Source organism: Sorex fumeus, unplaced genomic scaffold, assembly GCF_029834395.1.
Source record: "Sorex fumeus unplaced genomic scaffold, SorFum_2.1 ptg000044l, whole genome shotgun sequence".
In the NCBI taxonomy this organism is placed as follows: domain Eukaryota; kingdom Metazoa; phylum Chordata; class Mammalia; order Eulipotyphla; family Soricidae; genus Sorex; species Sorex fumeus.
In genome coordinates, this window is record NW_026606101.1 from 51,897,779 (window position 1) to 51,913,704 (window position 15,926).

Below are 15,926 nucleotides of genomic sequence, written 5' to 3' on the forward strand. Positions count from 1 at the left end.
CTCTAAAGTAAGTTATAATTTTGTTTTGTGGCCACATGTTGATAATCAGGATAAACTTCTGGCTCTTGGTGCTCAGGGGACCATATGGGATGCTGGGGGTTGAACCTGGGTCAGCAGTATGCAAGGAATTTACCCTCTGGACTGTATCTCCAACCCCAAAATGAGCAATAATTCTTTTTAAAGGTTTCTAGATGAAGCCAAAGAGCAGCTAGGCTACTTCTTCCAGAAAAGTGTTCCCACAGAGAAGACAGAGACACAGAGGAAGAAAGGAGACACCCACGTCAGGTGGCTTCTGCACGGTTTACAAGCAGCCCACAAAGAGCAAGAAAGAGGCGGGGTCCAGACCCTTATTAAACTGAAAGCAAACTTCTTTATTGTACACAGTACAGAATATAACGCAGCTTGGCAGGATGCATACAGCCCTGCGCAGGGGAAAGTACTTCAAATCAACTGGCAGGTTAAAAGCCCTTCAGCACTGTAGACTTTCCACACTCTGGAAAAGAAGCAAAACCCAAACCCAAACCCAACCCCCAAACCATCCAGGAGGTGTGTGAGTCCAATGGGAATGCAACGGTGATGCCACTGTCTAGTGTCCCGTGATGCCCTGTGGGCCACAGGGTTCCAGTGGGGGAAGGAGGGCGCAGGCTACGGGATTATTTCCATATTCTCTAAAACAGCATAAACCCATCAAAACAACAACAAAACCACCAACCAACCAAAAAAACAAAACCCCAAACCGGTATAAGAAAGGGGGAAAAAAAATCCTATACAGCATTTACAACAAATAAATCTCGAGCCAGCTGGGGGTAAAATATGCATCTATGTATAGACTATGCGTAGTTTAGGAAGCTATAAATGCAGTTTGGAAAGAGTCCTTTGATTAGAGTACAATGCTAATTAAGGCCCAAGCTTTAGGCTCAATACCTTTGTGGGCTAATTAGCGACCAAGAGGAAAACCTTATGTTTCCACAGCTATAAAAAACCAAAAAAACAAAAAAAACACGCACCCCTTATCTCTGTTGACGTCTTTGCAAATGTGCTGCTGGTTCTGAGGGGGGCCATTGGAGATTACGGAGTGCTCCATTAATAGCAAGAAAATTCAGAGCACTGACTTACACATAACCTCCCCTCGTCAGCTCTGGCCTTGGGTGCTGAAGACTAGCACAGCCTTTCAAACCCGTGCTAAAAGCGGCTGTGCTCGGGATTCTATCAGCAGAGCAGGACAAGGTTCCAACACCCTCTCTACTTGGAGCTCAACTTTCATGTAGCTTTAGCTTGGTTGTTTCAAGAATGTTCCCAATATAATACAGTAATCAACAAAACTTTTTTTGTTTTTTTTCAAAAGGTGGCAGGAAACTAAAACGCTAGCACTGTTTTATCAGTCAGTGTCACATGTAAAGTCTCAAACCCTATTGAATCATATGCAGGGTTTAAAGTCCAAGGATTAAAGAAAAGGAGGAAAACGAAACAAACTGGATGAAATGGAAATTGTCATCCATCATGCCCAGGAAGGAATCCCGAAGGGTTCCACCAGGTTAACAGGTTGCAAATGGACATGGCATGTATTATGTACATATGCTTTCCAGAGAGGGCATGTTAATGAACGAGGGGAAACTATACATATAGAATCTAAGTGGTGTGCCCAGGAGGCCTCCGGCACACCTAAAAAATGTACAACTCAGGTGCAAATGTGCCATCAGGCTGTCTGGTGCAGAAAGCACGAAGCAAGCAATGAAGTGGGCTTGTTCATGGCCCAGGGGCAGCCCCCAGCAAAGCCCCTTGCAAGCTGCAGTGTCTTCGTAAGTCAGCACTGCCCTGTCTAAAGGATGCAGTGCAGTTACCAAAAGGTGTGTGTGTGTGTGTGTGTGTGTGTGTGTGTGTGTGTGTGTGATACTTTTTTGCTTTAAATACCAAAACTACAAAAATCAGTTTATAAACTGTTTATCCCCCCCTAAACAACCACCAAAACAAAACAATCCCCTGAATCAAAGCAAAACAAAATACTGTCAGAAGTGTTCCTCACCCTTCTAGGCTTAAAGCGTTCACATGGAGCCCTGATACCGGGAAGAGAAAGGGGGCTTAAGCCTGGCCAGATTCCCACACGAGAATAGCAAGGGTTTATCGCTGAACCAAGGCGCGGAGGACAGCTGTTTAGATGACCCCACCTTCCTTTCAAGACCGAGGGAAAGCATTTCTCTATTCGAGACAGAAAAGTTCTCCACATTTTAAGATACCTTTTGAACCCTTCCTCGTTGGGACTTCCCCTACTGAGCCTACCTATGGTTCTGGGGGACCGGGGGCAGGGGGAAGTGTGATTTCTTCTTCAATTGTGCAAAATCCGAGCCCTTCCGTGTAAAGGCATTTAGTAGTCCATGATCAAATGCAGATTGTCACGCACTCTTTGCCCGTGGGTGGGCGACTAACCTGAACAAGGTATTGCTTTGCATATATTGTCCATGGGAAGGAGGTTCCAGGTCAAGCTCTTCCCAGAGACCTTGTAAGGATCAGAACTGGGCCTCCCTGTTCCCACTCCCCGGCCAAGGTCATCGGTCTGTCTGGGTGCCACTAGAGACAGCTTGGGCTCTCCACCTCACACTCAAAGGGCAAGCGTTAGGAACAGCCAGAAACACGAACAAAACCACTGCCCTCATTTGCCTGAATGGGAACTGCTAGCTCTAGGGTTTGGCTGCTCGGCCACTCGGGAACTTAATAAGCGAAGCCCTCGGCGTAGGGGAGGCTGCCACAGCGATCCATGTCAAGGAGGTAAGCGGGATTGTCTTCAAAGTGGGTCAGAGGCAGGGTTTCCTCCTCGTTGAGGTGGCACTCGGACTCCGCCTTCAGGAACGGACGCTGGTTGTCGGGGAAGGCCATGGAGAAGAGGGCGTCTGGGTCGCAAACAAACTTGTAGACGTATCGCTCCCCAGCGACCTGTGACGAGAAACACGATGGGTGAGGTTGAGCCGGATTAGGGCACAGGGCCCGGGGACCAAGGGAACGAGAAATACCATGCTAGGATGCCACAGAAGCAAGGAAGTTCTTTAGTGGCTAATAATCCAAATCATCACGGATTTTTTTGTGTCAGAGTTTGAGAACCTGTTACGACTGACCTCACAGCTCAGCAATTGAAAAAGGCATTTAAATTTCAAATTCACACTAGATAGGTTCTTTCGTTTATTTAAAAAAAAAAAAAAGGAAGGGCACATTCAACAGAGCTCAGGTATTTACTCCTAGCTCAGTGCTCATAGATCACTGCTGGGAGACTCAGGTGGTGTAGACTGAACCCAGGTCAGTGCATGTAAGACAAGCACCTTTGCTGTACTATTTCTTTGGCTCAAAGGATTTTTTTTTTTCCTTTTTGGGTCCAAGCACCTTCGCTGTACTATTTCTTTGGCTCAAAGGATTTTTTTTTTTTTTTTTTTTTTGCTTTTTGGGTCACACCTGGCAATGCACAGGGGTTACTCCTGGCTCTGCACTCAGGAATTACTCCTGGTGGTGCTCGGGGGACCATATGGGATGCTGGGAATCGAACCCGGGTTGGCCGTGTGCAAGACAAACGCCTACCCACTGTGCTATCGCTCCAGCCCTGGCTCAAAAGATTTTTTAAAAGATACTTAAATTTCCTAAGAAATAAGGAAATTTCCTCTCTATCCCTTAGCTGTGATGACCAGAGGTTATACACTCTCAGTTGCCATGCTCACACACTTTAGCTGTGGTGTGCATATCATATACAATCGTGGTACTGGGATCTGGTGCTGACATATGGGTCAGTATTAGGGGCTGAAATACTGTCCTCATAATCACAAGGCAGGTAGCTTTTGTCACTTGAGTTATCCCCAAGGTCCCTTGATAAGTTTGAGGAAGCACCCCCAACTGGTGCGCAGGGGGTCACTCCTGACAATTCTCAGCCACCCAAGTCAGGAGTTTAATGTTAGAACTCTGTGGCATCAGGGACCCCTAGAGCCACATCTGGTGGGAGCTTTCAGGGCTGCACCCAGTGATGCCGTGTGGGGACCAGGTGGTGGCAAGAGTTGAATCAGGGTGGATTATGCATTAGCCCCTGTATTATCTCTGGGGTCCCTAGAACTATTCTTTTAAAAGAAAAAAAATCTTGGATTCCCAGATAAGAAAAAACATAACGCTAGAGGTGTTATACAAAAGACTTTAAAGTGGTGGTGGTGAGGGAACACATGACAATGGTTCATGTCTCATTAAAAAAAGGAAAGAAGAAGAAAAGATAAGAGAGCAGGAGAAGAGTGGGGAGGGGGAAAAGTTACAGTCCAAAAGTCAGCCCACATTTCAGTTACTTCCAAAGCTTGCTATATTCACAATTTGGCTTTATTATTTTGAAACGCTAAGAGCTTGATCTGAGAGCTCATATGGAAATTTTAAGTTGTTCCAAAGACAAATGGAATTGCTTTTTGGCTTCCTGGCAGTTTTGAATTACTCATTCCATGAGTAGCGGAGGCTACATTAAAGAAATTGACAACTACCTTTATAGGAATTTTATACTGTATTATAGAAACCAAAGATCTTAATCATTCATAGACTTCAGGATTTAACTGGTAAGCCACCAAGGTCAACTACCTTCTCTGCTACTTGTGTGAGGAGCAGTACAAGAGGATGAAACCCAGTGATCAATCAAATCTGATAATCAAACCTCGTAACTGGCTTTGCTTGAGAATGTAGGTAAGGCAGAGTGGCTAACACTACTGATAACAGTTTTGAAATGGTAGGTTGTATCTTGCCCTTCATATTCTTCTGTTGTGAATGTCAAATGTCTTTAACTAAGAACTATGGCTTTGCTTCTCTGACTCTTGAGTTTAAGAAGTTTTATTACATGGTGGTGGGAAATGTACAATGGTCGAGGGATGAGTGTTGGAACACTGTATGACTGAAACCGGACCATGATGAGCTTTGTAACAGCATTTCACGGTGACTCAATAAAAAAAATATATATATATACAAAAAGATAAGTTTTGCTTACAATGGTTATCCCTAGCCTTAAAACTGATTTTACGATAAAGGGTGTTGAGAGGTTCCTCTCAGGATGGAAGATGTGTGATGAGAGTAGACTATGGACCGAACATGATTGCCACTCAATGCCTCTTTTGCAAACCACAACACCCAAAGGGAGAGATAACAAAAGGGAATGCCCTGCCACAGAGGCAGGGTGGGATGGGGGGGATTAGGGTGGGAGGGATACTGGGATCAGTGGTGGTGGAGAATGGGCACTGGTTGAGGGATGGGTATTCAATCATTGTATAACTGAAACTCAAGCACAAACATTTGTAAGTCTACAACTGTACCTCATGGTGTTTCACTAATAAAAATTTAAGGGGAAAAAAACCTGATTTTATAAGAAGGGACCACTATGACAATGATGGCTGGAAGTAATCACTTGGAAGGGAGATGCATACTGAAAGTGGGTTAAGGGACCAAATATGATGCCTCTCAGTATCTGTATTGCAAACCATAATGCCCAGAAGGAGGGAGATGGGGCAGGGGGAGGGGCAAGGGGAGGGAGAGAGAGATGGAGGAGGGAGGAGAGAAGAGAGAAAGAAGAAAAGAAAGAAGAAAAGTGCTTACTATAGAGGCAGGCTGGAGGGGAGTTATGGGTGGCGGGAGAAACACTGGGGACATTGGTGGTGGGACAGATGTTGGAACATTGTATGTTCCAACTCAATCACAAACACCTTTGTAACTGTGTAGCTCATGGTGACTCAATAAAAAAACACAACAACCTGATTTTATGGCGACACTTAGATGTCTGGTCACAAGAACATGGGTGTCTGCACTAACGCTTCTTAGAACCCAACACTAGGAGCTGGGGGCGGGTGGATGGGATCTGTGTGCTTACAACGAGTTGATTCAGTATCTTCATCAAAGCAAGTACCAAGTGTGGCCGGCAATTATTCTTGTCCCATTTTTGTAAGTCACAATCCTATGTTCAGTCTGGTTCCTCACCCAAAGAGTCAAGTCCTCAGTGTGGAGGCACGAGGGCAGGAGATCACTGACCTAGCTAGGTCAGAAGCCAGGGCTAGAGGGTGCCCAATCCCGATTCACCACACACCAGTCTGAACACCTCCGTGAACCTCAATGGACCCATTTTTCCTTTCAGAACTGGATGGCTGTAAGTCTACATCTTTTCTAGGCCCTTTCCCAGACTTTCAGTCTCATTCACCTTTTCTTTGTTCTTTTTGTTTTCTGGGTCACACCCAGAGATACAGAGGGGTGACTCCTGGCCCTGCACTCAGGAATTACTCCTGGAGGTGCTGGGGGACCATTTGGGATGCTGGGAATCAAACCCCAGTTGGCCGCGTGCAAGGCAAACGCCATCCCCACTGTGCTCTCTCTCCAGCCCTCATTGACCTTTTCTGTGGTTCTCTTTTACTCAGGCACCACACAATAGAGAGAATGGTCACCTCTTTCACTGTGATCATTTCTGGAACCTCCTTTACATGATGAGCTTGGAACAGCGATTAGAATCCTCATGATTTCTTTGCTGTTGTTGAAAAGAAAGGTTCTGGGAGGCTAAATGACTTTTCTTTGCTTGTATCATTCTAAGAAATAACGTTCTCCTTTACTTCCCTTGAAAATTCAGGGACCAGTCAGAGGGACAATTCACTGCCATTAGTTCAAACACTGTGTCTTGGTTACATTCCCTCAGACTGGATATGGAGTTGGACATAGCAAAGGAATAACGGCTCTGTGTGAATTTAGAGCTTAACCTGACAACACCACTGAGGAGAAAGTTAAGTTGGGGAGGTGGAGGGAGGTAGGAATATTTGGGGGAAATGGACATAACTATGAATGGGGTATGAGTTGTCTATTTGGGTCAGTAGAATGTTCTAAATAGCTGCACAGTTCTGTGAAAGCACTAAACACCAGTGACTTGACTCTAAAAAAAAAAAAAGGAGGCAGAGGCAGAGTCTCTAAGTAACTCTATGCCAAGCTCAGGTCAAATTCTCAGTACTGCTCCCGAGAAACTTACTACGGTGGCGGGGGGATTCTGCAGGTAATGAATGATTTGCAGTATCAAGAGAAGAACAGTGACAGAGAAGAACACAGGGGCAAGGATAAGCAGCAATGGTAACCAAGTAACTCAGTCTGAGGACTTCAGATTCTTGGCACGAGAAGGGAATTATTGAGACAGAAAACAAGTAGGGGCTTGGTAGGTAATGAAAGCATTAGGGATGTTCTGGTTCTTTGGTACTTTAATAGTCACATGCGTGCGTGCATGCGTGTGTGCATACGTGCGTGCATGTGTGCGTGTGTGTGTGTGTGTGGGTGTGTGTGTGGCGGGTGGGGGGGAATTGCTGTTGTAGAGTAAACTCAGGGTCTCACATATTACAAGGCAAGTGCTCTTACTGCTGAGCTGGGTCACAGGCCTAGTAGATGTCTCCACTGGGCGGTACCCTGGATTGCTGACTTGCAAGTGATACATCTTGCAAGTCATACTTGCAAATACCATCTTTATTAAAAGAAGGCTGATCACACGAGTGAAACAGTCAAGGATGAGCTAGAAAATGGGAGCTAGAAGCTGTCCATATGGGGCAGTTTTAGAGCACTACAATGCACTGAAAAGTCGAAATAGGGGCTAAAACCATAGCACAGAGGGGAGGGCGTTTGCCTTGCACACAGTCGACTGGGTTCGATTCCCAGCATCCCATCTGGTCCCCCGAGCACTGCCAGGAGTGATTCCTGAGTGCAAAACCAGGAGTAAACCCTGTGCATTCTCTGAGATTTCCAGCATCCCATATGGTCCCCCAAGCACCGCCAGGAGTGATTCCTGAGTGCAAAGCCAGGAGTAAACCCAGACCCAAAAAGCAAGTAAATAAATAATAATAAAAAAAGGTCAAAATATCCAGAAGACCATGCATGGAAAGCTACTAATATTTCTTTTTTTTTTTTTTGGAAGTGGTGAGGGGAGTGAGGGTTCACATTACTGCCCGCCAGTGAGAACGATAAACCTGGCTTCAGTCTAGGCACGTTCTTGGGAACAACAATCCATGTTTCTGCCTACCACACCTTGTTAATGCCCCCTCCCCCACCCCCCAGCCCAGGCTAGGGTCTATAGAACAGCACTGTATCAAGCTAGTGGCTAAGAAAGTCTACCAAGCACAAACTGCCATTCGTAGCTTCTGCTGATCCAAGGATTTTCAGGGTTCTGGTCCTCCACTACCTATCCCACGACAGGTTTGGTAACCAGCTTCCTCAAAAGACGCTTCATCCTTTATACTACAAAGAGCAACCCATAGCCAGGTACTTCTCTTGTCATTTTATAAACCTTGGATTTGTAACGCTTCAGTTTCTATAGGTTCTAGCACTGTACTGTTTGTAGCCCTATCTCCTGTTCATCGATTTGCTCGAGCGGGCCCAGTAACATCTCACAACAAATTGTGAGGCTTGTTGTTACTGTGTTTGGCATATCAAATACATCATGGGAAGCTTGCCAGGCTTTGCCATCCGCACAGCAAGATACTCTCGGTAGCTTGACAGGCGCTCCAAGAGGGGCGGAGGAATCGAACTTGGGTCAGCCGGGTCAGCTGCGTGCTAGGAGAACGTCCTTCCCGCTGTGCTATCGCTCCAGCCCCACACTTCCTATTTCGGTTCCACAAAAGTTACCTAAACTTCCGGACATCTTTCAGAAGTTTAACCAAAGCAGAGGAGCCTAAGTTTCCTGTGTGTCCTAGTTAGTGTGTCCTCCACACTAACTCTGGTTATCCTGCAACCACGAGCTTGAAAGGTGCACTTTAGATCTTATTTGACGCTTAGGTTGGCTCTTTCCAAACCTTTTCCTACCAGAGAGTCACGAATGAGGCGGACAGTCTTTGTGGAGAATCCCTAACCACTCTCTTTGACAGGTCTCAAAACCCCGTCTCAGTGCTCACCTTCTGCATAATGCCCTTTTCGTAGTAATAGCGGAGAGAGCGGCTGAGCTTGTCATAGTTCATGGCAGGCCGGTTCTTCTGGATACCCCAGCGCCGAGCAACCTGAAGAGACAGGAAAACAATGGAAACTCAATCCTGGGGATCTGGTGCTTTGCTCCCCAGGCCAGAAAAATCAGCTGTCACCTGACGGCTTTGATCAATGATCCATTTCCCTGACCTGGCAGAAAAAGCCTTTCATGCCTTCAAGACCAAACATTCCAGCAAGGTGATGACTCAGTCACAATTGCTAAGAGGTGAGACCTAGAGGTGGAAGAATTTTAGCGCTGCAAGATTACAGTGGGCTTGGCGAAGGTCCCAGAGGAAGCAGGCGCTCTACCGTTTCTCCACGTATGAATTATTGACCAATACCCATCGACCATTAACATGCTGCCATTAAGTGCTATGGTTTCTGTAGCAGTCAATAAGGGATAATTAGAATGGTCATTCCTGAAACATTAGAAACACACTAGTGAGTTGCTAATGGGTGAGCAGAGCAAAAGTTCAATTCTAATAAGATTGGAGAGGGGCTGGGAGTTGTTTACTTATTGCAGCTTGTGGGAGTAAGAGGGAATCAGATCATTTCAGCCCGCTACCATTCAATCCTTCGCTCCCAGCAGACTAGCAGAATGGACATTAAAACATGCAGCATCATTATCCACTTAATGAAAAATTAACAGGGCTTCCCAAACTGTGCTGAAGCGCATGATACCCAGCCCAGTCCACCTGAGGTGCTGTGAAAGGGTGAAAGAATTGGAGCTCTGGATAAAGAAGCCTTATAGCAAGAAAACTTACAATTATCAGAGCAACTAAGCAATATCCTTTTTTAGCTTTGGGGCAATACCCAGTGATGCTCAGGGGTTACTCCTGACTCTGCTCTCAGGAATCATCCCGGAGGTTCTCAGGGGGACCACATGGGATGCCAGGGATTGAACCCAGGTTGGCTATCTGCAAGGCAAACACCCTACCCGCTGTACTGTGGCTCCAGCCCCCACAGCTAAGCAATTTCTGTCTTTGACTATCTCAACATCCGAAATACTAGGAGAGTGGCTGAGGTGGTAGAAGAATACCTTCGGATATGTGGACCTTCTCAGTGGTATTTTAAATGTTTGCAAACAACATGTCATCTTTTTAACATTTTTTGGTCAGTTTTGGAAATCACTTTTTTAAAGAAAGCAAAATACTTTTAAAGAAAGCAAAAGCCCCAACCACTGGAACTTTGTAATGTGCCTATCAACTTGACAGGTAGAGGGTGGGGGTAGGAAGGGAGTCTGGGAGCACTGTTGGAAGGAGGCTGACACTGGTGATCAGATTGGTGCTGAAATATTCTATGACTACAACTCAACTATGAATAACTTTGTAAATCACAGTTCTTTAAGTAAAAGAATTCATACCAAAAAATTAAAAAGAACAAAGGATAATACTCGGTTGGCCTTTAAATAACGGGAAATAACGCCAAAATTAGAGTACATGCCTGGCATGTGAGAGGCCCCTCAGTTTGACCCCAGCACTGCATGACACTCCCTCCTCCTCCCCCAAGCACTGTGGGGTAGAGTCCTGTTCATCAGAGGGAATGACCCCCAGGTTCCTCAAGAACTGGATGAGACCCCTATGGTGGGGAGGGATGGAAAACATCAGATACTTCGGAATGTAAATAGCGAGACTGCAAATAGAAAAAAAGTAAATCATGAAACAGCATTTTCACTTCAAGTTTTTTCTTCAAGAATTTTGGTCCAAATAAAATCTTTTGAATTCAAGATTCTTAAACGACCTTTTATAAACACCAGAAATGATCTGATAAGGAAGATGGCATCCATCTAATCACATTAGGATAAATCAATAGTTAGAATTTCACTAAGGCACAGTGAGAAAACAGTGCCAGTGAGATTTTCCACTCACTTCTCCATGCCCTGCAGCCTACCCCCTGTACCCGGACCTCTGCCTTTCTCAAGAGTGCTCTCATTCCCCTGCACCTCTGACAGAGCTCCAAAGGCAGAATTACTAACCCCAAACTACACCTCTGGTTAGAAAAGACAAATAGGGGGCTGGAGCGATAGCACAGCAGGTAGGGTGTTTGCCTTGCACACAACCAACCCGGATTCAATTCCCAGCATCCCATATGGTCCCCTGAGCACCGCCAGGAGTAATTTCTGAGTGCAAAGCTAGGAGTAACCCCTGTGGATAGCTGGGTGTGACCCAAAACACACCAAAAAAAAAGAGACAAATATTTTAAGCCAGTGGACAGTGGAAAATTTGCTGAGGGAAGAAACTAAATAAATCCATCCATATACATCCTTTGCCCCGTTCAAAATAAATGACACTGAGAAAGGAGACTTCAACTGCTGTCAGCCACCAGTGATACAGGAACTTCTAAAGCAGCCCTGACGATCATTTTAGCCAATGTTCAGAAGCAGAAAACAAACCAGGGATAGTCTTCAACTGCCAGAGGGCACCTCTCTGACGTCCCCTGCATTCGCAGGAGCTCGCTGAGGAGAGGTTATGGTCCACGCACAGGTTTCTGAGCAGCGCTGGTAGCCATAGTTACTGACTCATCTTCCTGGGCCAGGGCCCTGTGATTCAGTAGCTGCCAGCCGGGCAGCTCCGACTTCAGCAAAGCATGAGGCTGCACAACTTCAGTGCCGCCTGGAATCAGGCAGCTGCCCCATTTCTGGGGTGAGGGGAGCATGCAAGAGCTTGTTCTCCCACCTGCTCCTTTCATTTCTCCTACCCAGTGCACACATCCTGGAAGCCTAGGGCTGAAGGAGTTAAAGGATTTGCATACCTCTGAGAGAGAGAGAGAGAGAGAGAGAGAGAGAGAGAGAGAGAGAGAGAGAACAGCCTGGGTATAGGGAGTGGCTCTTTCCAGCGGCCCATCCTTTGAAACCTCCCCATGGCATCAGTTATCTGCCACATGTTCAACAAACAACCCTACCCCCCAAAATATTCATTAATGCAGATTCATAGTTAAAATGGCTCCAGATTAAAGCCGAGTCAGTCATAATTGAGAGGGTGCTAAGCTGGATGACTATCAAAAGACATTTGATTAGGGGGCCTGCCAAAACGCAGTTCTAAAACCACAATTTCCATGCACAGTGTAATGGATATTATGGATAATTACCCAGAGTGCACTACTCAGCCACACAGCTGCCTACAATTACGTCCCAAACAGCTTCCTCCTCCGCTTCACCCTTCACGCTACCCCCCACCAGCCAACACCACCATGACAACGTCTTATAGCTTTTTCAAGGAGTTGGTAAGCTCCTGACAGGAGTGTGAGCAGGACCCACTACGTTACACAGAGAAACTTGATGGGGGGAAACTTTCCCCCGTGTTGTTGTGGGTCCCAAGGCCTGAGTTTACACGTCAAAGAGAACCAGTCCCTGACGAGGACAAAGGGAACTCTGGGGCTTTCTGGAAAGTCCTGGGGATTTCTAGCTGGGGTGGAAGGATGCACTTCCTGAAGAAACCAAGCTGCCGAACAGCTGGGAGAGGCTTCAGGGCACACAGGCCACTCCCGTGACTTGGCTGCTGGGCGGGGAGGAGCATTCTGGACTCATCCGAGGAGGAGCGCAAGGGCCCTTTGCCATCTGTTCATCATTTTCTTCTCCATAGTAGGAGAGCGGAAGATTCAATAACGACTCCACCGAAGGGTCAGAACCAGGTTTACCTGCCGTCGTACAGCCTGTGCTCACGCCTGGGGCAGTGGCAATAAAGTAATAAAAGCTCCTGTTTGTGAAATGAGGTAACTCAATAAGGGCTGCCCACATGACAGATTGACTTTCAGGAGGCCTCAGTGAATTGAGGGAACACGGTTTTCCTCCTCCTCGAGACGTATGGAAACCCAGCCACATTACGAGGAATGCAGTGAGGAAATGAACGTGGGGTAGGTGGCTCCCCAGGGGTAAAATATGGTTCCATTCTGTCCGAGACACAGCAGCATAAAGGCCTGGCTCTGAAGGTACGTGTCCCTGGCAGACACCGGTGACAGAAGGCTCTGTGTACCCACGGCCACTTTCCTATGTGACGGGGAGCAAGGCCAGGGAGGTCCTTAGCCCATGTTCCTCCCTAACTGTCTGAATTTTCTCCCCATCAGAAGTCTTCCTGCATTTCCAATGCACCCGCTCTCCCTCTTCATATCAACTTTCAGACCATTTTCTCCTTCCAAACTGAAAGCCAGGTGGTGACCTCCCCTACTGCTAATCCCTGCACCTCCAAAAAAAATCCTCCTTGGTGTGCTAAGTTGGGTTGCAGCGCTCATAGAATAACATCTAAAACAAACAGCGTGCAAGCCAGTGTTTCCGTTTCGATGACACCCAAAGACACCTTCCAAGCACACGGTTCTCACGTCAATGACACCAACCTAAAGACCCCTTTCGCTTTGCTGGCTTACTGCACATGGCGTAAATCACACATTAGCCAAAGAAGCCTATGTTCTAGATTTTCAGGGCCTACTTTCAGAGCTTCTGTGTGCACTCTTGCTAGATTCCAAGTCAAACAGAATTTTTTTAAAAAAATCAGCCCTGATTCCTATGCTAAATCAAGAGCCTGACTTAAATTTATTATGTGACATGTGGAAAGGGATTCTTGGATGTATATTCCAGACTGAATTCTCATTCAGTATGAATTCCGTCTGCCCTTCATTTCTATGAAGGGTGCGAGGCAAATAACCATAACGTTTCTTTTCTATTACAAAGTAGTAAGTGGGCATGTCACTCTCAACAACCTTGATGCCATGATACACTTAAAAAAAAACTATGCTCATAAAAATGATCCTTATGATCATTTTTTAAAAATTAAAGCAATTTGCAATATTCAGAGGGACAGTAGCTCCCTGCAGTAATAACGAACTTACATACAACATACTCACATCACATCAGATACATGCTATGTGATAACACGAGGGCTGACATCAAAACAAGTTGGGTGTCACTGAAACGACCCTTAAAACACACTGTTCCCAGGAGGATCCTCCCAGGATGGGAGAAGCATGCTGAAAGTAGACTATAGACCAAACGTGATTGCCACTCAATGTCTCTTTTGCAAACCACAACACCCAAAAGAAGAGAGAGAACAGAGGGGAATGCCCTGCCACAGAGACAGGGTGAGATGGGGGGGACGGGGTGGGGGTGGGAGGGATACTGGGATCCGTGGTGGTGGGAAACGGGCACTGGTGGAGGGATGGGTATTTGATCATTGTATAACTGAAACCCGAGCACAAAAATGTGTAAGTCTGCAACTGTACCTCAGGATGTCTCACTATTAAAAAAATTTTTAATAAAAAAAGGTAAAAAACAAACAAACAAACAAAAAAACCACTGTTCCCGAGGGAAAACAGACCCCCTTTGAATGTAGGTCTCAAGCTCCTCATGCCTCAGATTTTGAGAAGTGTCACTGTTACTTTCTGGAAAGTCTACATGGAGAACTCTGCCTTTCTCTGAATTTTAAACAGCCCCAGTAAACAGGAAGGGCATTACCAAGTTTCAGTGGTCAAGCTGGATGTGAATGAGAAAGAGGAACATATGTAACAAAGCAAAAAACCTCAATGGAAATCTAAGTAAGAACAAACTTCATCACAAGTCAAGACTCTTCTTAGGGGCCGGAGCGATAGTACAGCGGGAAGGGCGTTTTCTGTGCATGGAGCCGACCCGGGTTCAATCCCCAGCACCCCACGTGCTCCCCTGAGCACCGCCAGGAGTAATTCCTGGGTGTAGAGGCAGGAGTAGGCTCTGAGCATTGCTGGGTGTGACCCAAAAAGACAAAAAACAAAAATAAAACCTCATCTGAGAGAACCAGAGAGATAGTACGGGGGTTAAGATGCTTACCCTGCATGTGGACAACCCCAGTTCACTCCCTGGTGCAATTCCTGGTACCACATATCAACCCCCTAAGCTCGGAGTGATCTCTGAGCATAGGGCCAGGAGTAAGCCCTGATTAAGCGGTGCCGTGGGCTGAAGACCAAAACAAATAAAACTCATCTGAATCTGACATCCAGTCTTACCTCCTCTGGTTCTATCAGCTTGAACTCCATGCCTCGGCCTGTCCAGGCAATGAAGTGGGCGTTGGCTGGATCATCCAAGAGGGTAACCAGGAACTGCCACAGCTGCAGAGAACCTCTCCTCTGGTATGGGGGACCCTCCCGGTACATTGTTGGCTCTTGTTTTACTTTGCCTGTTGGGAACAAGATCCATGTGAGGAACAATTTAGAATTCAGTCTTACATTTCTCAAGTGATTTTGGGGGGAGGGAAGGGCAGTAAGTTGTTATGCCAATACTGACCAAGGTTATTGGATTCTTCCAACCCTCTAGCTGACCACAAAACCCTTGGGCAGGCGGGGTCGGGGTGGGGCTCACTTACCCTCTAGTCTCTCAGGAACAACACAGGTGTCATCAAAATACAACCGGGGATCTTTTTCATAGGGAAAACCTGAAGGGGGATTTAAAAAGAGAGAATGTGGCTTAGCAAATTCTATCTTTCACTGCAAGTCTGGATTTAAGGGCTGAAAGGGGATTCTAGCAATTCCGCTGCAAAGTCCCGTTCTCTGCTGGGTCTATGCAGACTCTGTCTGGGAGAGCGTCAAAGGGACTTAGGTGTTCATGTCTGGAAGCAATCGCCAGCCAGAGTTATATCTATCTCCCTCCGAGAGCTCAGACTGTCGGGAGGCACTAGGTCATCACTGAGTTCCTTCAAGTCTTGCCTTGAATGCTGTGGGGGCTGCAGTGACTAAGCCTGTCTATCTGAGAATACATCTCATCTTCTTCAGCAGACCTCGCTGGCTGGAAGTGGTGGTCTGTACACAGTTGCTATTTTCCTGTTAGCAAACATTGAATTTTAACTCTTCCTACAATTGGTTCCCAGCTTGCCCACTCCCCTGGTTTAATTATGCCAACAGCCTGGAGAGTTTAGAATATTGCCCAAGCCAGCAAGGACTTAGGTCTGTGCACGACTGCAATGAGCGATAATTTAAAAGTAAACGGAAGGCATTATCATCTGACCCAGTGG

General features: G+C 46.3%; 1 protein-coding gene across 1 annotated transcript in view; it reads right to left on the bottom strand.

The window, feature by feature from the left end:
- Window positions 1-347: 347 nt before the first annotated feature.
- Window positions 348-15,926, bottom strand: part of ETV5 (ETS variant transcription factor 5) — a 72,379-nt gene continuing 56,800 nt past the window's right edge. Inside the window, exons 10-13 of the mRNA XM_056121453.1 lie at window positions 15,282-15,350; window positions 14,926-15,095; window positions 8,892-8,993; window positions 348-2,928 (exon numbers count right to left, since the gene is read on the bottom strand). Coding sequence (XP_055977428.1) covers window positions 2,707-2,928; window positions 8,892-8,993; window positions 14,926-15,095; window positions 15,282-15,350 — 563 coding nt within the window. The 3' untranslated portion in view covers window positions 348-2,706. The remainder of the gene's footprint in view (window positions 2,929-8,891; window positions 8,994-14,925; window positions 15,096-15,281; window positions 15,351-15,926) is intronic.